The 22,088-nt window shown below is 50.9% G+C and overlaps 1 protein-coding gene across 6 annotated transcripts in view; it reads right to left on the reverse strand.

Moving 5' to 3' along the window:
• Positions 1-2,593: 2,593 nt before the first annotated feature.
• TEF (TEF, PAR bZIP transcription factor) overlaps positions 2,594-22,088 on the reverse strand; it is a 28,413-nt gene continuing 8,918 nt past the window's right edge. The window contains exons 1-5 of one of the 6 annotated variants that reach the window (XM_014464137.2): positions 21,653-21,865; positions 17,977-18,294; positions 13,335-13,555; positions 12,040-12,198; positions 2,594-2,754 (exon numbers count right to left, since the gene is read on the reverse strand). In XM_014464137.2, coding sequence (XP_014319623.1) covers positions 2,662-2,754; positions 12,040-12,198; positions 13,335-13,555; positions 17,977-18,294; positions 21,653-21,809 — 948 coding nt within the window. In that variant the 5' untranslated portion in view covers positions 21,810-21,865 and the 3' untranslated portion in view covers positions 2,594-2,661. Of the gene's footprint in view, positions 2,755-8,711; positions 12,199-13,334; positions 13,556-17,976; positions 18,295-20,416; positions 20,941-21,652; positions 21,874-22,088 lie in introns of those variants that run through there. The other 5 variants (XM_023762249.1, XM_014464138.2, XM_023762250.1 and 2 more) reach the window with 5 other exon arrangements.

Here is a 22,088-nt window from a genome sequence, read left to right on the forward strand (position 1 = left end):
TATATATATATATATATATATATAAAAGAACCAGTACTTGAGAGCTGGAACTTCTGGCTTTGAGTTCTTCAGCTGCCACAGTTTGTGTCTAAGAGGCCTTAGACAAGCCACAGCCTCCCTGGCCCTCAGTGTTCTCAGAGGCAAATGGAAAATGTTGGGGGAGGAGGGACCCGGGCAGCCCCTCTGGCCCAGGACAACCCAGGCTGGCTCTCCCCACACACAAATAGCTCCCAGGTGCAGAAAGGGCACATCAGGGCCCCTCCCCCACCCCCCCTGCCATGTCCCCTCTGCCACCCCCAGCCCCTGCCAGGGACATCCTGTGCCCTGGTGATGTCACCAGGCCCTGGGAGCCCTGGCTGGCGGTAGCTGACAGCACTCGGGTAGGATTTATTTTTAAACTCTCAGGGCTGGGTCAGCTCCCCGCCCCCTCCCCTTCACACCCCACCTCATTCTGTTTACCCTGTTTCCCACCCCCCAGCTGAGCACCCAGGGCAGTTCTGGAAGGTTCTCTCCACACATACTCTGTTGCCTGACCCACACTGACCAGGCTTCCGAGGGGCCGTGAGGAGCCAGGCCATTGGCCAAATCTCCATCACCACATCCAGACCTGCCGAGGTAAACAGATGGGCTCCTGGAGGCAGACTCCAGCCTCCTGTGCCTCCTGAAGCCCAGAGAGGGCGAGAGACTTGCCGAAAGGCCCACAGCCAGGGCTGGGGTTCATCAGATGGCTCTGTAGGCGCCTAGAACCCCAGGCTGAGCCTTGGAGCTGTCACCAAAACTTGATTTGAATTCATTTAAAAAACAACAGGTTTTTGCCAGTGGGCCTCAAGGTTTCTTGATGCCATGCAGCTCAGATAAGCTTCAGAAATAGACGGGGTGCTGGGGTACCTCCCAGCTGCACACAGCCCTCACCCACACCCTGGGCAGGATGTGTGTCCATCACAATTGTGACACACCCTCTTAAGTGACTTTAGGCTAAGGACCTGTCAGCACCCTGAGCTTAGAAATTTATGCTGCCCTAGCAAGTTGCTCAGTGGTTAGAGCATCGGCCCACAGATAAAAGGGTCATGGGTTCGATTCCCTGTCAAGGGCACATACAGGCTCAATCCCTGGCCTGGTCGGGGCACATTCGGGAAGTAACCAATCAATGTGCCTCACATCGATATTTCTCTCTTCTCTCTCTCTCTCTCTCTCTCTCTCTCTCTCTCTCCCCTCCCTCCTCTTCACTCTCTCTAAAAAAAAATCAATGGAAAAAATATCCTTGTGTGAGGATTAAAAAAAAGAAAGAACTTTATGCTGATTTATCAGTTTCATATGTTGGCCTTTTAGATAAGATTGTGGCATAAAATGAGGTTCTCCTGGAAAAATCCATTTGAAAATGGCAGCGTTGACTCCTCTCTCCTCACAACTGCCCGGGGAGGCTGGGCACGGGCCAGAACCTCTTTCGGCAAATGGGGAAATGAAAGCCCAAAGGGGAAGAGTGATTGTGTGGTGGCTGGAATCCAGGGCGCTCTGGCCTGCAGCCCTGTGAGAGCTGAGAGTGACCTACCTTACGAATACACAGCCCAGCCTAGAGTTTTTGGTCGAAGACACCCCTGTGGCCCAGAGCACCCAGCGAGGACAAGCCCTTAGAACAGTGGTTCTCAACCTTCTGGCCCTTTAAATACAGGTCCTCATGTTGTGACCCAACCATAAAATTATTTTCGTTGCTACTTCATAACTGTAATGTTGCTACTGTTACGAATCGTCATGTAAATCTCTGATATGCAGGATGGTCTTAGGCGACCCCTGTGAAAGGGTCGTTCGACCGCCAAAGGGGTCGCGACCCACAGGTTGAGAACCGCTGCCTTATAATCTCCATGTCTTGATAGTTCACTCTAGTGCAACACAGACTCTGGACCCAGACAGACTCAGTTGGAAGCCTGCCTGTGGCATTTCTTGGCTGTGTGACTTTAGGTGAGTCACTTTACCTCTCTGTGCCTCAGTTTCCTCACCTGTAAAGTGAGGATAATAATAGGAAGCATATGGAGGGTTGTGGGAAAGACTGCTTGACAAACTGCCCGAAAAGCACTTACTGGCTGGATACTTAGTGAACATTTAACCAATAGTAGATCTTATTAACAGTATTATTATTATTATTATTATTATTATTATTATTATCCGTGAACAAGCACTCACTGAATCTTTACCCTGGCAGCTCTGCTCTGGCTCCTGGGAATCAGACATGGCCTCTGCCCCCAAGTGACTCAGAAGTCCAGAGAGATAAGGGGCAAAGCTGCGGGAGAGGTCACTTCTGATGGGACATCCGGGAGGGCCTCCAGGAAGAAGCGACCTTCAGCTGGGCCTGGAAGGGTGGCCTCTTCGGGCAGTGTCTGGGAGTAGCCATCAGGAGTTGGGAGATGGCTGCTCAGTTGGTCTGGGGGGAAATAATTGAAGAGAAAACCTCCTGGCTAGACAGGGGTGGCTGTGCAGGGAGAGGCCGAATCAGCTCAGGAGCCCTAACCCTCAGCAGCTGCTTTGCTTTGTCTTCTGCCACTACCACCCATACCACCCTCGTCCCCCAGGGGGTCACTTGAGGCAAAAGAGCAAGAGCCAGGTGGCTAAACAGATGGCTTGTTACCAGGAGGTTAGGAGCCAGAAAAGAGGGCACCTGGGTACCCCTCATTCCCACATCCCAGCTGTGTCAATAGAAAGTTCGCCAGAGCAGGTTCCCGTCTCACACGTCACTTCATCTCTCTGAACCGGTTTTCTCGCCTGTAAAATGAGAGTACAGATACTTTAAAGGGCTGTTGTGAGCACATAATGAACAGGTATATGAAGCGTCTGGCACACAGTAAGTGCTTCATAATTATATCTCTTAAGGGAAAGAGCCAGACTGACTCTCTGTGGGAGGAAGTGGGGAGGCTGGGGACCGGCTCCTCCAACTTAATCCCAGCCCCCTGGCCCTCAGGAAGCCCACAGGTCAGGTGAGACAATGAGGGAGGCCTGGGAGTCTGAAAGCAAATCAGTGCCAATCAGGAAGCCCAGGGTGCTCTGGGGCAAAGATGGAGAGAGAAGATGCAGCTACCGGGTGCTAGGGGCTGGAACAGAAGTGGGGTGCCCTCAGGGCCCCTCTTCCCTGGAGTCCCCCATCCTCCTCTGCCAAGGTGACAGCAGCCTGTCCTCACCCATGGACTCCCAGATGTGGACACACACACCGTCATTCAAACACAGACAGACACACATGTATACCCCGGGACACTCACAGACACACTTCAGGTCACAGGCCTCAGGGCAGGGGAGGCCCGGGGAAGCCAGTTTGATGGAGCAGAAGGCTGCTGATTTCCTGTCCACTTGTTTTTCCCCCCAACCCACACACTTCCCACCTGCTCACACCACCCACTGCTGGGACCCCACCTCCCAAAAAAGTTCCTCAGCCTCATTCTAACAGAGCGGCCACGGGGTTTCAGTTCTTGCTCACATTTTTGTCCCCTGTCGACAGATGAGGAAACAAACTGGAGGCTCAGAGCCAGGACCAGGCTTGTCAAAGGCATGAGGGGGCCTGGAGGAGGCGGGATGCAAACTCAGGCTCACTGCACAGACTCCAAGTCCAAGGCCTTCCCAGAGCCCCTCATCCCCGTCCCCCTACCACACCTCCTCATGCCTACGCATCCGCTCCCTCCCCAGAAAGAGCCTAGAAGTACAGGCCATGGGAGGCAGCCAGCCCTCTCTTCCTCCCAGGCTTCTGTGGATCCCCTGACCCATGTTTGCCAGTAGCCACGGGGGGACAGGCGGTGTGTGTGTGTGGGGGGGGCGCTCGGGGGTAAGATGGTGAGTCAGTTGGTGCCCCACAGCCACGGCTGGCCCAGCCCTGGTAGGCTTTGCTGAGAGGACAAATCTGGAGGCTGGATCCGAGGTCACTGCCGAGGGACGTGTCTGCAGCACCACCTGGTGGTGATATGGCACTCCGGTCACACCCAGCCCTGGTCCTGTCCTCTATTCTATCCCTGTGAGGTTAGCAGGTATTTAGTGAGCAGCTACTACATGTCAAGCACTGGGCGGGCCCTGCACTGAGGATGGGGCTAGGCTGAGAAGGTCCAGGGGACATCACTCTAGGCCAGTGATGGTGAACCTTTTGAGCTCGGCGTGTCAGCATTTTGAAAAACCCTAACTTAACTCTGGTGCCGTGTCACATATAGAAGTTTTTTGATCTTTGCAACCATAGTAAAACAAAGACTTATATTTTTGATATTTATTTTATATATTTAAATGCCATTTTAACAAAGAAAAATCAACCAAAAAAATGAGTTCGCTTGTCACCTCTGACACGCGTGTCATAGGTTCGCCATCACTGGCCTAGGCAGACGGAACAGCAAGTACGACGGCTCTGAGGTGAGGAGTTGGGTGTAACGCAAGAGGAGCAGAGGGGTCAACATGACTAGACCTGGATGCTGGGGTGTAGGGAGGACGGGGGAGTGGACCAGGGTGGTGGCCAGGTCTCACAGGGCTTTTTGGGCTGCAGTGAGGAGTTTGGACTTATTTCTGAGTGTGATGAAGAGCCACAGACTATGATGGATGGTTTAAACTTTACTTTAAATATATTTTTATTGATTTCAGAGAGGAAGGGAGAGGGATAGAAACATCAATGATGAGGGAGAATCATTGATTGGCTGCCTCCTGCACGCCCTCTGCTGGGGATCAAGCCCGCAACCTGGAACCCTTCGGTCCACAGGCCAACGCTCTATCCACTGAGCCAAACCAGCCAGGGTGGATGGTTTAAACTTTAAATGGCTGCTGTGAGGAGGCTACAAGGGGAAACTAGGCCCAGGGTAGAGAAACACAGCAAGCTTGGCCAGTGTGGCTCAGTGGCTGAGCATCGACCTGTGAACCAGGAGGTATCGGTTCAATTCCCCATCAGGGCACATGCCCAGGTTGTGGGGCTCGATCCCCAGTGTGGGGGTGTGCAGAAGGCAGCCATCAATGATCCTCTGTCATTATTGATGTTTCTCTCTCTCTCTCCCTCTCCCTTCCTCTCTGAAATCAATAATAAAAATATATTTTCAAAAAGATTAGAATGTTATGAGTTCGAGGATCAACCAACCCAGCGGGGGTGGCACCAGGGAGGACTTTCTGGATATGGAGGCATCTGAGCTGGGTCTTTCTATTTTTATTTTTATTGATTTTAGAGAGGAAGGGAAAGGGAGAGAGACAGAAACATCCATGATGAGAGAGAACCATTTTCTATTTTATTTTTATTATTATTTTTTCTTTTTGTTAATCCTCACCTGAGGATATTTTTCCATTGATTTTTAGGGAGAGTAGAAAAGAGAGGGAAAGACAGAGAGAAACATCGATGTGAGAGAAACACATCGATTGGTTGCCTCTTGTACCAGCCCGACCAGGGCCCAGGCCTGAGAGGAGCTTGCAACCATGGTACGCGTCCTTGAATGGAATTGAACCCGAGACCCTTTGGTCCCCAGGCTGATACTCTATCCACTGAGCCAAACCATCTAGGGCTGGATGTGATAATGTCTAAGGTCTTTGTTGTCCAAAGCCTCTGACCCTGGCACCCAAGAGGAGAAGAAATGGCACGAGGAGGAAGAGAGAGAGATGGGTCCAGGGCTGTGTGGGGACCAAGGAAGAGGTGGGAAGGAGGGTGGGGTGGAGCAGCAGTGTGGTCTCGGGGAAGACACGTCTCCTCTGAACCTGTTTCCACATTTGTCAAACGCAGTTACCGTGCAGGTCCCGGCCCAGCATGTGGAACAAATGTCAGTCTTTTCCTGCCCACCACCCACTGCTGGGCCGGGCCTTGTTGCTGCTGGCCAGGGTGGCTAGGGCAGCCCATGGAAGATGTCAGATCGGCACTGATCTGGCTGTTTTGGCTGGCTGACCTCTGCTGGCCAGAGGGAGGTGGAGGGTGGGGGACAGGTCCAGGCAGCACCAGCACCGTGGTCAGGAGATCGCCGAGATGGCAGAAAGAGCTGGGGCTTAGGAGCCACCAGGCCTGCATTAGAATCTCAGCTCTGATATGTAGCAGCTGTGAGCGCTTGAGCAGATCACCTAAGACCTTACGAAGTCTCAGTTTCCTCTATAAAATGGAGAGGCCCACCCTCGGGTGCTGAGGGTGGAACAGAAGAGCAGTGGGGAATGTGCACCCGGCTCAGGCTCTGAGGACTGGCTGAGATCCCTTCTTCCTCTGCTTTCCTTGTAGCCCACATGGGACCAGCATGGGCCTTGGAGCAGCACCAAGGACCCACTCACCCTTCTGCCCCTGAGTCCGGACTGGAGTCGGCCTGGAATCCAGGCCCAAGTGGATGCCCCTCCCTAGCCTGCAGACTCAGAGTTGGGGGAGGCTGAGCATGGCGCACTGTGCAGCCCCGGCTCCTGCTGACAGAGAAACTGCTCTGTCAATAAAAGGCTCCTGCTCCACTGGGCCCAGGTGTCAGCCTGCGTGGTTGGGAGGCTTCGCTGAAGTGAGAAGCTGATGAGAGCGCAGGAGGGGCTGGCTGGGGGCACCCACCCTGAAACCTGTTTCTGATTTCCTTTGCTGCTTGCCCCTCTCTCCGCCTGGCAGCTTTCCCGGATTAGCTGCTGACGTCAGGAGCTGCCCAGCCTGGGGAGGTGTATGAGGGCTGTCTGGTAGATGGGAACACTCAAGGAAGGGGGCCTGTGCTTAGCTTTGGAAAATTTGTCTTCCAGGGAGCTGGGAGGTAAGAAGAGCTGAATTGTGTCGGATACTCACATATTTGAGCAGCACATCCACATTGTAAAGATAAATAGCTCAGGGAGGTGGAGGGACTTGCCCCAAACCAGCTACACATCTGGTTGGAACCTGGCTGCATCCCAGCAGACTGCTAGGTCTGCAGGGCTCATCTCAAGGTAGGTCAGTACCATCTACATCATGGCCACGGTGGCAGCTACATGTGCTGAGCACCTGTGAGGATGGCGTCCCATTCTATAGATAAGGATGTCATAGGTGCTCAAGATTCCGGAGCTAGAATGAGGGGGAGGCTGAGCTGGAGGCTTTGGAAGCTGTAAGGAGGTGGAATATGAGACACTACCCTGATCCCAGGCTGGGAACATTCTGCCTGCTGTTACTGTTTTGGGAATTCCAATTTGAAGATTTGAAACCCACTCTGGGTATGAATTTTAGTTCTGCAGCTGTGATTTGGGGCATATTACTCTGATTTCTGAGCCTCAATGCTTATTTGTAAAATGGCCATTTAAAAAAGTCGACCTTGTCCTGCCTGGGTGGCGTCGTTGGTTGTGGGTTCAATTCCCAGTCAGGGCACATACCCAGGTTGTGGGTTTGATCCCTGATAGAGGTATGTGCAGAAGGCAGCTGATCGATGCTTCTCTCACACATCGATGTTTCCCTCTTTCTCCAAAATCAATAAAAAGCATATCCTCAGATGAGGATTAAAAAATAATAAAAATGAAAGTCCACCTTGCCAGCCTGTCTCCAACCTCCAAATATATGTCTTCCTCCTTAGCATTACAAGTGGTTCTTGGCCCCTCAAGCAACAGGGAGCCTGAGCACCAACACCATGCAGCGTGGAGGGGCGGGGGGAGGAGGGGCCAGGGGTGGAACGGGACAGAGCAGCCTTGGCTGTAAGAAGGCAGCCCTTCCAGATCTCACCGAGGAAGAAGACACTTGGGCTCCACACTCGAGGCACCAGAGCAAGAAGCATGACAAGATGGTGGAGCTGGAAGAGGGGAGGGGGACTTGCAGGGGCACTGCCACAGGTGATGCACCCTATGGCATCACCCCTTAATGCAGCGGTTCTCAACCTGTGGGTCGTGAACAATGAAAATACATCCTGCATATCAGATATTTACATTACGATTCATAACAGTAGCAAAATTAGTTATGAAGTAGCAACGAAAATAATTTTATGGTTGGGGGTCACAACATGAGGAACTGTATTAAAGGGTAGCGGCATTAGGAAGGTTGAGAACCACTGCCTTAATGAAAGCCTGTGGGAGGCTGGACAGCCCTTAGCAGGGGACCTGGGGACACCAATGCTGAGTGAATCAGTAACAGCAGCGCAGGAGCCCTGCAAGTGGCTGCACTCGCATATTAACTTGTTTTTTAATTGTGAAGTTCACATGGCCACAGACAGAAATCAGGCAAAAGGAGAAAACCTCCAGAATCTCACCAAGACCCAACTCTTCTAGTGTTCGTGTTTCTGTGTGTGTGTTTTTCGTGGTTGCCATCAATTGTTCCGTTTGGGAACACTTTTCATGAGCAGGTCCCTATCTTTCTACCAGTTGTACAGCACTTTACTGTTCAAACTGCTTTTGGTCTGATGTTGTCCTTTCTCGGTAAACTGTGAGGTAAGCAGGAATTACTTCCACCTGGCAGATGAGGAAACTGAGGCACAGAGTGGTTAAGTGACTTGGCCAAGGGTGCCTGGCTAGTGATGCAGGGGTGCCAGGGATAACCCTCAAACTCCCAGGCCAGCGGTTCTCAACCTGTGGGTCGTGAACCCCTTGGGGGTCGAACGACCCTTTCACAGGGGTCGCCTAAGACCATCCTGCATATCATTTACATTACGATTCATAACAGTAGCAACATTACAGTTATGAAGTAGCAACTAAAATAATTCTATGGTTGGGTCACAACATGAGGAACTGTATTTAAAGGGCTAGAGGTTGAGAACCACTGTCCTAGGCCAACGTGCACACAGGGGAGACACAGAGGGAGGAGGACAGAAAAGACAGCCCCACAATTCTCATCTCAAAATATTTAATTTTGCTTTGAAAAGGTTACATTCCCGGCTTCCCTCCCTGCCACATCACTCCGGCCCACCAGCAGTGACACACTCGCACGCACATACGCACATAAGGCCAACGGGCTGTGGTCTGCTTCTGCCGTTGCCAGCTGGGAAGAAGGAATTTTCTCCTTGCCTCCTTCCCCCAACACAGGTAAGAAAAAGGGGCTCGCTGGAATCCCAGCTCCCAAAGGAGGATGCAGAGCCCCACACACTGTCACATCACATGCACTTAGAAAAATAAAACCAAGTGGTGATCTGGCATCCCCAACACCACAAAATAGCAACATCCACCTGGAAGTCATCTTTGCCATTTTCTAGAAAAATTTATTGCACTTAATTAACAGATGTTAAAGGAGCTCTTGGCCCTTTGTGTTACGTGAAGCAGAGCTCGCAGGGCCTGGGTAGGGAGCTGCCCAGCACAAAGGGGCCCTCTTCTGCGGGCTCCCAGGCCTGCCACCCAGCCTCAGGATGGAGGACTGCAGCCGCCCCAGCAGCCGCTCAGCAGGGTGACACTTACCCAGTCAAGGTTCACTCCTCAGTGCCTTCTCCAACCTCAGGATCCAGACACGCAAACCCCTACCTACCTTTGGCCAAGGGTAACAGTTACCCAGGTCCTCCACAGGCTGCTGCCCATTGTGAAAGCTCTCTCAATATATATATTTCTGTATCTAGATATACATTTATTACATTCTTACAACATTCTAGCTCATTCATGATTTGTCTGTTCTGAGGTTGCAACAAAGCTGCCAGGAAACGGAGGACAGGGCGCTTAGGAAGGGATGGTGCTTCCCAGCCCATCACAAACCCCGGAAAGCCATTTACTTTGGCTCCTCTGGCCTCCAGTGCTTTTTAGGAGATGTCAAAGATTTGAGCAAAGGAGCCTCAGTCTTTGGCTGTCAGCCCCAAGATGGAGAGGGGCCAGGAGGGAGCCAAGGAGACTCCCAATTCCATGATGGAAACTAGCAGGCGCCAACCCTCCCCTGAAAGGACTCGATTCTCGGGCCTGGGAAGGAGACACGCTTCCCTGAGCACTCCTTTCCCCTCATGTCCACCTTCATGGAGAGCTCCTTCCTGTCTCTGCTAGGCCCTGGCTCCAAGGGGCTCTTCTAGAAGAGGCCAGCAGCCACATTCTTTCCAAGTAAGCACTTTGGGAAGGAACCAGCCGCCCACTGCCTGGGGGGAAGGAGGGGAGGGCTGTACAGGCAGAAGGCGGGACAAAGAGGAGATGTCAGGCCATTACCCCACCCATGGGGATCAGAACATGGGCACCATTCAGAGATTAAGTCTCCATTCTTTAAAAAAAACAAAACAAAACACAAACCATACACTTTCTGGCCAAAGAAAATGAAGAGCTTTTACGCTGGAAGCTCTTCTACTAATAACAAAATGAGAACTGCCCTCTTGGTGGGTTGCCAGACCAGAGGGCAAGTGCCCGGGCGGGCGAGCTGCCCAGGGCAGGACACTGACATGCCGGATGCAACTGCCCTGTTGTGGTTACAATAGAGTGAAAAGTGTGAACATGGTTTTTATAGAACCACAAAATAAAAGTCAGGGGCCTGGAGGGAGTCAGTGACCTCCCTTGGCCTCAGGCACCCTTGTCAAGTCCCCAGGAGAGGTGGGTATGTAGGTCCCCAGAGGACCATGGCGTTCCCCTGGGTGCGGTCCACGGCCAGTGGATGGCGTCGCCGGGTCTTAACATGTTATATAAAGTCTGTAGGGGTCAGAGCCCGGGTCTTGGAGCTACCACTTTAAATAAAGCCAGTGGAAAACATGACAAAGTGTACCCGTCACCTCTGACCCCTCTTAACCACAGGCTGCCTGGCCCTGAGCCAATAAATGCACCTATCTGCAGGTGCTCCAGCTGGCCACAAGGAACAGAGCGTTCCACAGATTTCCTCAATGAATCTCCCGGGCGGAGCAAAAGGACGAGTCCAGCCAGACACAAGAGAAAACAGCTGTGAGGTAGAGCCACAGCTGCAAGGACCCCTCCACATACCACGGCCAGGCTTGTGTGGGTGGCCCACATCTTCAGGGACCCAGCTGAGGGGACTCTAGTGGATAAATGTCCCGAGAACTGGCTGTTCCATGAGTTGTGCTGACCCTGGCCGGCTGTCCTGCCCAGCAGGTGGCTCTAGGCAGCTTGCACAGGGAGGGATCTTGAATCAAGAACTGGGAAGCCCTCTTCTTCTTTCCTCTGGCCTGGCCCACACCGGAGAACAGAGCAAGACAAAATGGAGACACATGGCCCAGCTCCCTGCCCGCAGTGTAAGGGGCTGTGGAGGCTGGTTTTCTGAACACCATGCAGGTGGTGCATCCTGTCTCCAGAAAACTAAGCTTCATAGATGAGGGGGGTTTTCCTTTTAAATCCAAGATCTGAGATTGATCACTGGGTGAAGAGAAACAGGCCTAGAGGCCCAGTCTAGTAGGACAAACAAGATTCAGGTGGTATCCACAAGTGACCTGGAGAAGAGGAGATGCAAAAGCCCCTCTCAGCACTGTGATTAGGGCTCAGAGTCTGGCCAACCTGGGAGTCTCCTTCACAGCAGACAAAACATAGACAGCCGACTGCCAGCGCCAGCGCCTCCTCCCTGGCTTCCAGGCCTCGGAGCCAGAGTAAAGGGGTGTGGGAGCTAAGAATGGTTGGGTGCACTTCTGCTGCAGGCTCCAGACCCAAACCCCATCCCCGGCTGCAGAGACTCGGCTCTGGTGGGCTGGTACCCATGCAGACACTATGGAGGAGCAGGCGTGTCTTTCTACCGCTGAGGGAGATGGAAATGGATGCTTCTCTCGAACTTTCTGGGGAGGGTGAGGTGGACCACGGACAGTCCACCTGGAAACACACCCTGCTACCTGAGAAGACGTGACAACGATGAACTCGTTCTGTGGAGACCGAGGGAGAGTCAGGGCAGCCTGAGCCCCTGGGAAAGGAGAGCTGTCCTCCAGAGGCCCCTCTGATTCAGCTGGGACATCCAAGAATAGAAACTAAGGCTGATGCACCCGTCTACGTCGATTCCCTCGCGGCTTCACCAGTGAGGAGGCTGGCCCCCTAGGGAAGTTGCCACGTGCGCTGGCCATGTGATAATGAAGCTTGAACGTGACCACTCCTGGAGCAGGTGCGCCGCCATTGGCCCTCGAGGAGTCCTAAGTCTCCACATGTGTGTGGGGTTTCAGGGAGCCCTCAGGCAGAGGCTGGGGTGTAGGCAGCGCGGCCTGGGCGAGGCATGAGTTACAAGGGCCCGTACTTGGTCTCATACTTGGACACGATGGTCTTGCACTTGCCCACCTCCTTGCGTAGCTCAGCCACCTCCGTCCGCAGGGCCGTGTTCTCCTTCTCCAGAAAGGCCGCCCGGATGGTGATCTGGTTCTCCTTCAGGCGCCGTGCGTCCCGGGACCGTTTGGCAGCCACATTGTTCTTCTTGCGTCTTGTCCAGTACTTTTCATCCTGTGGGGAAGTGTCCTCTGTTAGTCTTTCCTCTTTCCCCACAAGGGGAAAGTACAGCATTGGTTCAAGAGCCTCTTTCCTCCTGCCAGCAAGCCATACCCCAGATTTCTCTTATCACTCCTCTGGCGCAGTCAGAACGGAAGCGGGGACCCAGGGAAGAAGATGCATGTGCTAAGGACAGCAAGGGGCCCTCCCCTTCGCCAGGATGAGAAACAAAGCGTCCGGGAGGAAGCGGTGGAGAGAGGGGCCTCCTCCCTGTGCTGCTCCAACATGAAGCGCTGTCCACACCTGCCGCCCAGGCATCTGGGTTATGGCTAAGGTCCAGTCTGAGTGCAAGTCTCGGCTCTGTCCCTCACCAGCAGTGGGACCATGTGAGTTCCTTCACCTCTCCATGTCTCAGGTTCCTCATCTTTACACTGGGGATAACAGTAACTACCTCATAGAGCTGTCTGAGGATTAAACGAGTTAATGTGTGCAAAGTGCTCATTACAGTAAGGATCACATCCAGGTTTACATGATGATGAAAGCCTCAGTAACCGCCCGAGAGGCAGGTACAGCTGTTCCCATTTTACAAATGAGGAACCTGAGGCCAGGTAGTTCTAGGTGGCACCGTGGGGTCTGGACCCAGCTCTGCCTAACTGCAAAGCTTAGATGAAAAGCCCTTCCTTTGAGTTTTCCATAGGAGAGGATGGAAAAACTACAGCATCCTCCTCTCCCTGCCCACCCAACTCCTATAAAACCATCAGCTTGAAAGCTGTTTGCTCGTCCCAGGGGTGGTAACAATACAACTGTCTTTTGTCCTTCAAAGCAAGGGCTTGTTCAGCCCAATTCCTGTGGCCGAGTGAGCTCTTGCCGGAAGGCTGGGCTACAGCCAGGGAAGCAAGAACATCAACACAGCCACCAGCCAGTCAGGAAACAGAGAAGCCACAGGGAGTCACGCTGGGGCCAAATGCGACTTGACTCCCTTTCTTTCTACCAGCTGCTGCAGGAAGGGTATGGCCCTATGCTCTGAACTCATGCCTTTCTAAATGGTGTCCATAGGAGGGAGGAACCTCCAGATAAAATCAAACGTGAGGAAGCGCAGCCCTCGGCTCTTGAACCAATGCTGTACCTTCCCTATACAGACACCAGATTACCTTCTGCTCATCGGGCACAAAGACCTTCTTGGCCTTTTTGATCATAGGCTGGGGCTTCAGGTCCTCCTCTGCAAACTTGTGCTTCCGAGGGTTGAAGAGCTCCCCGCCTGGCACACTGGAGAGGACCAGGTCGGCAGGGTCAGGATTGAAGTTCACATCCACCTCCACACAGCTGGGGTCGATGGGACTGGGTGTCTCCCTTTCCTTTTCCAGGGAGGATTCTGAAAGACACAGAGGCAGGTGGTCCTGAAGAGACCTATGTCACACACCCAGATACCTGCTTGAAGCTCAATGTTGCACAGCCACTGCTACTTGGAGGGACCAATCCCCAAGCTAGACTGGCATATGTGATTCAGATCAATAACACAAACATAGAAAAAATACTTCCTTTAGGAATAAAATATTCAAAAGGAAACAGAGGCCCTTGAAAAAGACAGGGTTTTCAGCCCCCCCCTCCCCGAAATATTAAGCAAAACATGAAATCATTACCCTCCTTAACTTCCTGTGGTTTCAAGCTCTGAAGTAATGAGAAACAGCTGAACCTCCGTGAACCATGTTGGGGACAGACTGAATAATGAAACGGCTCCCACAATGGACTCCCTAGAGACCTATCAGTCGCCGTGCTCATTTAGTCTTATGACAACTCTGAAAGCAATATGGGTGTTAACCTTATTTTACAGATGAGGAAACTAAGGCTCAGAGAAAGGACATGGTTTTCCCAGGGTCACACAGAAGGTAAGAGACTGAACTAAAATTTGAGTCTGATTCTGGCTGATTCCGAATCATTCTTCTCTGTCCTACCTGGCTGCCATTTTATAGTGGACATTGGATTTAAGGCACTTTCAGAATTCAAAGGTTGTTAGAGATAAAGTTATTAAAAAAAAACATAGACTGCCCAGCCGGTGTGGGTAAGTGGTTGAGCATCGACCTATGAACCAGGAGGTCATGGTTCGAATCCTAGTCAGGGCACATGCCCGGGTTGTGGGCTCGATCCCCCGTGGGATGTATGCGGGAGGCAGCTGATCAATGATTTTCTCTCATCATTGGTGTGTCTCTCTCTTTCGCCGTCTCTGAAATCAATAAAAACATATTTAAAAAAATAAAACTAAAAAAGACACAGACCTTTTGCCTACTTGTTCAAGGTACCATAGGCTGACACCTAGAACACCCATACCCCACTGGTGGGAGTTATCAACGGCTACAACAACATTGTACAGTACTTGGTAGTATCTATAAAAGCTGAATATATGCATATGTCCAATGACGCAGCCACTCTACTCCTAGGTAAATGACTATTCGAATGTACACAACTATTTACCAAATGATATGTATACAAATGTTCATGGCATTGCTATGCATAACCCCAAACCAGAAGGTCCATCACTGTAGAATGGAAACCTGTGGTATAGTCAGACAACGGAACATCATTTGGCAATGAAAATGAACAAACTATGCTATAGGCAACAACATGAACGGTTCTCATAAACAAAGTTGGTTTTTCTCTGTTACAGGAGTATTCCATAAGTATGTTCTGTAAATCTACGTTGTTAGTGTAAGGAGATTTGGTGCCCACATAATTTACGTCTGTAGCTATAAAGCTAGCTACAGAAAGCTATCAATGTAAGCAAGTATAAAAGTAACTAACATATAATAGTTAAAAACAAAAAAGAGGACATAATATACAATTACATTTATAGAATGTTCAGTTACAAGGAAAAGGAATCTTTGGTGATGGAAATAAAGACAGTGGTCATCTCTGGGGAGTAATGACTGAGTGGGGTCACAAGGCACTTTGGGAACACCAATAATTCTCTATTTCCTGATTTGGGTGGGAGTCACATGGGTGGGTTCACTTTGTGAAGATTCACTGAGGTGTATACTTATGATGTGGGCACTTTTGTACACATTTTGTGGGGTGCGGCTACAGTGTCTTGGCCAGGTTCAAGCCTCGGACTAATGAAAGGACAGGGTCCTCTCATTGCCACGTGCAAGTCCCAGCTGGAGGGCAGGGCCCGCCCAGCACAATCATAGCCAACGGCTGTGGTTGTAAGCTTGAACCTATGGTCCGAACACGTAGCCCCACATGCCTTGTGATAGATTTCAGGTGCATGTAGTTGAGTAGGGTTGAAACTCACGAGAATGCTGTAAACAACTTGATCACGCCCCTACTTTGCCTCATGGCATCTGCTATAAAATAAAGACATGGCTTGTGGGCGCTGGCGCTGTCTCCTCAACAGGGAGCAGTGTCCCACTGAGACCCAGCTTTCATTCTCTTGTCTGTCTTTTCTCAATCCTTTCACCCCCCAACTCAGGGTCACCTTTGGCCGTAACAATATTTAAGAATATTTACTTAAAAACAAAATCAAAGGAAAATGTTACATAGGTGGTCCAAGGTACAAGATGGGGGCTCATTTTCTTTTTTTTTAAAAATATATTTTATTGATTTTTTACAGAGAGGAAGGGAGAGAGATAGAGAGTTAGAAACATCGATGAGAGAGAACCATCGATTAGCTGCCTCCTGCACATCTCCCACTGGGGATGTGCCCGCAACCAAGATACATGCCCTTAACCGGAATCGAACCCGGGACCTTTTGGTCCGCAGGCCGACGCTCTATCCATTGAGCTAAACCGGTTTCGGCGGGGGCTCATTTTCAACTTTGCTCCCTACCCACACATGAAACCAGCCCTCTAGGACAGTGATGGCGAACCTATGACACGCGTGTCAGAGGTGACACGCGAACTCATTTTTTTGGTTGATTTTTCTTTGTTAAATGGCATTTAAATATATAAAATAAATATCAAAAATATAAGTCTTTGTTTTACTATGGTTGCAAATATAAAAAAATTTCTGTATGTGACACGGCACCAGAGTTAAGTTAGGGTTTTTCAAAATGCTGACACGCCGAGCTCAAAAGGTTCGCCATCACTGCTCTAGGACAACCCAACCAGCACAAAAATGATCTGTCTTCAACAAGAATTTGGCTGGAATCAGCTGAAGCTTCTAACCCATTTACAGGAGGAAAAACAAGGTGTAGAGGAGCATGATAAATATCACGGGGATATAGTCAGAAAAAAACAGCATGTGATAAACTCTACAGGATAAATGATTCCATTTCTCCAACAAATTGCAAAGAAAAAATAAAAAGGAGAGAGAGGGGACCCTATAGATTACTAGAGATTTAAGAGGCATAACTAAATGGAATGTGTGGGTCTTGTTTGGACCCTGATTCAAACAAACCGCAAAACAATAGCATTTATGAGACAACTTTTTCAAAATTTGAATGCTGATGAGTTTATTGTCTAATTCAGATGTAAAATTGGTGTTTTTGTTACTTTTTAAAAAGAACCTTTGTATTTTATATACTTACTGAAATATTTATGGCTGAAATAATATGTAGGATTTGACTGTAAATAATTGAGGGGAATGGAAGAGGTTACAGAAAACAAGATAGGTTATAAATTAAGAATTATGGAAGCTGAATGGTTACATGGATGTTCATTAGTTTTTAATTTTTGTATTTGAAAATTTGTCCATAATAAAAAGTAAAATTAAAACAAAACAAAACAGAGCATGAGCACTACTTAGTTGGCTGGAGCGTTGTCCTGTACACCAAAAGGTTTTGGGTTCAATTCCTGATCAGGGCGTGTACAGAAGGCAACCAATCAATGTTTCTCTCTGACATCAATGTTTCTCTCTCTCTCTCCCCCCACCTCCTCTCTCTCTAAAAAATCAATAAAAGCATATCCTCAGTGATGATTAAAATAAAAAAAATAAATAATTTAAAAAACAGAGCATGAGAATTCTTTGGGTGTGGGTTCCCTGGGTTCCATACCAGTGCCTGGGGTCCTTCCAGGAGCCATCAGCCTGCATGCCTCTAACTGAGCCTAAAGAAAGCTTTGCTGAAACAGGGGTCATTGGTCCTCCGGAGGGTTCATGTCCAAGTGGCATGAAAACCAAATAACCAAATAACCAACTAACCAACACCCAGAGGTAAAACAGAAAAAGGACAAGAAGACTAAGGAGAAATCCTGAAGATGATGCCTTCTTTGTGCCTGTTCCTAAGCAGTACTTGGCTATGGAGTCAGACATCCTGGGTTCAAGTGCTGCCTCTACTACCTACCAGCTGTGTGACCTTGGGCAAGTTACTTAACTTCTCAGTTTCTCACCTATAACACACAGATAATATTACCAATTTGATAAGGTTGTTGTGAGGATTACATATTAATGCCTGGCATAGAGTAAGTGCTAAATAAATGTTAGCTGGTAATATTATTATTATTATTACCCAAGCTTCCCAATAATCTGTGGCAAAGTGCATGGGTGGAGGGTGCTGATAAAATGCAGAATGGGATTTCTACCCTGCAGAACCTCAGACTGGAAGATCTTGCTCCACTGTCCTGACCATTTGCAGCACATCAACCAACAGAAAGGCTCCGACAAAACCGATGTGACTGCTATTTTTGCTTTAGTCTTGGGGACTGTGCTGAAGGGTGGGGAGCAGAGGGTTTCTCCACACTGCAGGCCCACCAGGACCTCCCTGAGAGAAGGGGCTCACTGCGTGTGTAGACACAAGAAGCCTTCAGTGGGAAATGGACCTCCTTAGATAGCACAGGTGGCCCTGCCCCAAGGCTCGTCACCAACCTGTGCTGGACACAGTTTCAGAGGGCTGAAAGATGGCGTTGGAAGAGGATGGGGGGGATGCTGTGGAAGAGCTGGCCGATTCCTTTCCTTCTAGCTCGGCCACAGGCAGCAGCAGGTTCTGGGCCAAGTGGGTGGGGCTGGCAGGGATGCCATTCTCCAGCAGGAACTCGTCCAGGTCCATGTACTCCAGATGGAAGGACTCGCCATCATATGGGATGGTCTTGTCCCAGATAGGTGGCATGAGAGAGGCTGAAACGGCCATGGTGCTGGCTGCTGCGGCCTCGTCTTCCTCCAGCTTTTCCTTCCCCTTTTCCTTATCTGCAGACACAAAATCTGTGATGAGACACCACACAAGAGGGTAATTCAATCCCAAGAGGGGAGCAGTGGGCCTCACAGGGCTGGCCCAGCTCTCGCGTCCTGATCCTTCCCATGCATTTCAAGAGCCCACTGTGTTCTCATTATAACCTGATGCTTGACCCAGGCCCACTGGTTTCCTTTAGAGATGGCAGCATGTCCTTATCCATGCTTGGGCTTTCCAGAATGCTCGCCGCAAGTTCTAAGGCTTAATGTGGTTCAGAATGGGCTGTGGAATTAGCATTTGGAAAAGAGAGGCTACAGGGAGGAAATGGAATTTCTGAGTCTTCCTGATATCTTATCCCTGTGGTAGGAAAGGGTGATTCCTCAGGCCAAGAACTTGTGTTTTCTCCTGTCCTGTCCCTACCAGATATGCTTCTCCACAGCAACTCAGCCCAGGGCTCGAATACCAGTTCTGCCAACCAGTCGCTGTGGTGTGTTAATTTAGCTTTGTATTTAACCTCTCCCAGCCTCAGTGTCACCCATTGTATATAAAAATAAAGCTTTGGTGTGTAGACTAGAGATAACATATGCAAGTGTCTTATACAGTTCCTGGCAAATGGCAGGTATTCATTACTACAGTGAACTCATTGATTCTGTGTCTGATTCATTTCTACATTTCAGGGCCAACACAGGAGCAGGCTGACCGTGGGCTATGGGAAAATTTGCATACTGAATGAAGAATGCTGGAGCTGTCTTTTCAGGACCTTTTCAGAGCAACAATTTCAAGAGAAGTTTACTCCTGAATAAGCAGAGAAGACTAAAGCAAGTTTTCTGGGAAGGAGAAGGGAGAACTGAAGAAGAAAGCTTGCTCCCATTCAAAGCAAAACTAATAAATTAGCAGGGACTGGATCTCACCTCAATTGTCTCAGTCAAAAAGTTACCTGTGTGGATATTAAAGAAAGAGCAAATTAGGAAAAAAAGACAAGAGAGAAATGTGACACGGTTGAAAGGAAATCAAAGTGACAGGGAGGATAATTGGGGAAGTGGGAGATAAAATTATGACAAGTTCATACTGGGTTTTCAAATTGAGGGAGACAACTTTGAACTCTGGATTCTGAAGTGAAAAAGAGAAATCAAATATAATTATGGTGGAAATAACCAGTCATGCATGGACTCCCAGACCTTAGCCGGCCAAAAAGAAGCCTATTGGTCCAATAAAAATGGACACACCAGTGGGTTAAGAAGGTGGAGCTTTTGACAAACAGAATTTGGTAATGGCTTCTAAGACAAATTAACCTGAATTCTTCTAACTGTTTTCTGTACCAGGCTTTGGTTGAAAACCAAATGGGAAGAAAGCCAAGCTTTGGTGGGCTGGGTGGGCCAGATGGCCTCGCTGTTATGCTCCCGGAGATCCTGACCTACATTCTGTTCAGATCCATATTGGGTAGGGTCATGGGGATCAAAGGAGACAGGAGAAGGAAGGAGATAGAAAAACAGCCACACTGAAGGACAAGTAACAGTAAGTTCCAGGTTTTGCCTAGCCTAAGCAATTAAGGATATTTTAAATCAATACTTTTAGAAAATGGAGTTTTAATTGGAAGAGATGATAAAGAATTAGGCCTGCCCTAACCTGTTTGGCTTAGTGGAGAGAGTGTCCGCCTATGGACTGGAGGGTCCCGGGTTCGATTCCGGTCAAGGGCATGTACCTTGGTTGCGGGCACATCCCCAGTAGGGGGTGTGCAGGAGGCAGCTGATCGATGTTTCTCTCTCATCGATGTTTCTAACTCTCTATCCCTCTCCCTTCCTCTCTGTAAAATATCAAAATATACTTTTTAAAAAATTAGGCCCATCACTCAGGTCACAGGGATTGGCATTAGTGGTTGCCAGTGATACAGTAAAAAGCACCAGACTGAGAGTTATAAGGCCTAGCTATGTGACCTTGAAGAAGTATCCCCCTTCCTCTCTGAGCTTCACTTCCCTTATCTGGGAAGGGGGGATAACAATAGGACGGCAGTGGAAGAGTAAATAAAACAGGAATTCCGTCCCAGTGCTTTGTGAGCACTCTGCTAACGTAAAGTAGAGCTATTGTTATGGATGGCTCTTATTTGGCAATCGTGAACAAGAACCTGACAGATGTGTATACCTGTCCCAGCAGCTTGTCTCAGCCCCAGAACTGGAACAAAGCATTGCCTTAAAAACAAAAGGGTCTGTGCACACGAAGTCCCCGCAGCCAGAGGAGAATGCCTGGTCTCACCTGATATGCTGAAGCTATTTATAACCCAATAGAGACAAGCCATAGGAATGGAAGCCTCAGAACACACCGGGGAAAGGAAGAGGTGGCATTTAAAAAAAGAAAATTAATTCCCCAAGACAGGTAATTCACAGAAGGCCTGTTCCCTCTCAAGTCCCTAGACCACACTGACGGTCTTGGGAATGCAAAGGTCTCAGATGGAAGGCGTACCTCTGTGCACCTCAAACCACAATAGGCGGTGCTCTGCTGCTCCCTGAACCTCCTGTTCCCAGGCCAGAAAAACAAGGCCAAACCTGCTCTCCACAGAGGCCCCAGGGACCGGTGTGGCCTAGGGAACGGGATGAAGCTCAGCTCCGCCACTGTGGCCCCCGGTCTAGGGCCGATCCCCCGAAACGAGGTGAAGGGCCTTATTCTGACCTCCCTCCCTCACCTGCCTCGCCCCCCAGAAGGTGCCTGGGCACCCCTTCTCCCGACACCCTCCCCCACCTCAGCAGCAACCCTGAGACACACACTCCAGAAAACCTCCAGGGTGCGCCTAGGAGTGGGGGGAAGAGGGGTGCTCCTCCCGGGAGGGGGCACAGCCATCTGCTGAGGACAACCTGCCGGGGAAATCGGCGCTCCTCAAACTTTAGTGGATTTGGGAACACGGAGGTGAGGGGCTCCTGCAAGCAGGTGCAGGCTCCTGGCCCCGGAGCTGCAGGTGCGGGGGTGATGGGCGGCGCCCAGGAACCGGCATTCTAAACAAGCGTCCCAAGGGGTCCCGACGAAGCGGTCCCCGGGAAGGCGCCCTGGAGCGTCACCCAAGGGGCTGCTGCGACCCGCTGCGGCCTGCTCGGAACCCGGCACCTCGCGCGCGCTCAGGCTGCCCCCAAGAACCTCCTCGCCACGACCCCTCTGCTCCTCCCGGACCCTTTTTTCCGCCAACGCCCGTCCGGCCCAACCTCTCTCAACGCCCCGCGACCAGCTCCCATCCTTCCCGCCTCGCCCACCAGGGCCTCCGTCATCCCGGGCCCCGAGCCCCGCAGCGGGACCACTGCGCCCGGACCTCCGACCTCCCCGGCCCCGCCCTCACCAGGCCCCGCCCCTGCGAGACCCCGCCCCCGGGCACGCGCGGACCCCCGCCCTCACCGAGGCGCGCCTCGCGCGGGGGGTTCTCCATCAGCTTCCTCAGGACCAGCGGGAAGGAGCCCGGCAGGCCCTTTTCCCCAGCTGCGCGCCCCGGCCCTGGGCCTGGCCCCGCCTGCGGCTCCACAGGCGGCTTCTTTCCGCCGCCCGTGTCGGACATCGTGCTCCGCGCTCCGCTCGCGCGCCTCGCCTCCCCCGCCCGCCCCCCAGAAAGGCCGGAGCCGTGCGACCCGCCGCAGCTGCCGACACGGGCGGCTACTGCGCAGGCGCCCAACAGCTCCCCCGCCTCCCTCCATCCCTACCCCGCCAGTGGACTAGCTCTGGGATATTCATTATTCATGAGGCCAGGCCAGCGTCCCCAGATCGTGGCCTTGGATTGGCCCACCCAGCGAGGAGGGCGGGAGCAGCCTTCTGGGCCGCGATTGGTTAGGCTGACGGG

The sequence above is a fragment of the Myotis lucifugus genome, unplaced genomic scaffold, assembly GCF_000147115.1.
Source record: "Myotis lucifugus unplaced genomic scaffold, Myoluc2.0 scaffold_239, whole genome shotgun sequence".
Classification (NCBI taxonomy): Eukaryota; Metazoa; Chordata; class Mammalia; order Chiroptera; family Vespertilionidae; genus Myotis; species Myotis lucifugus.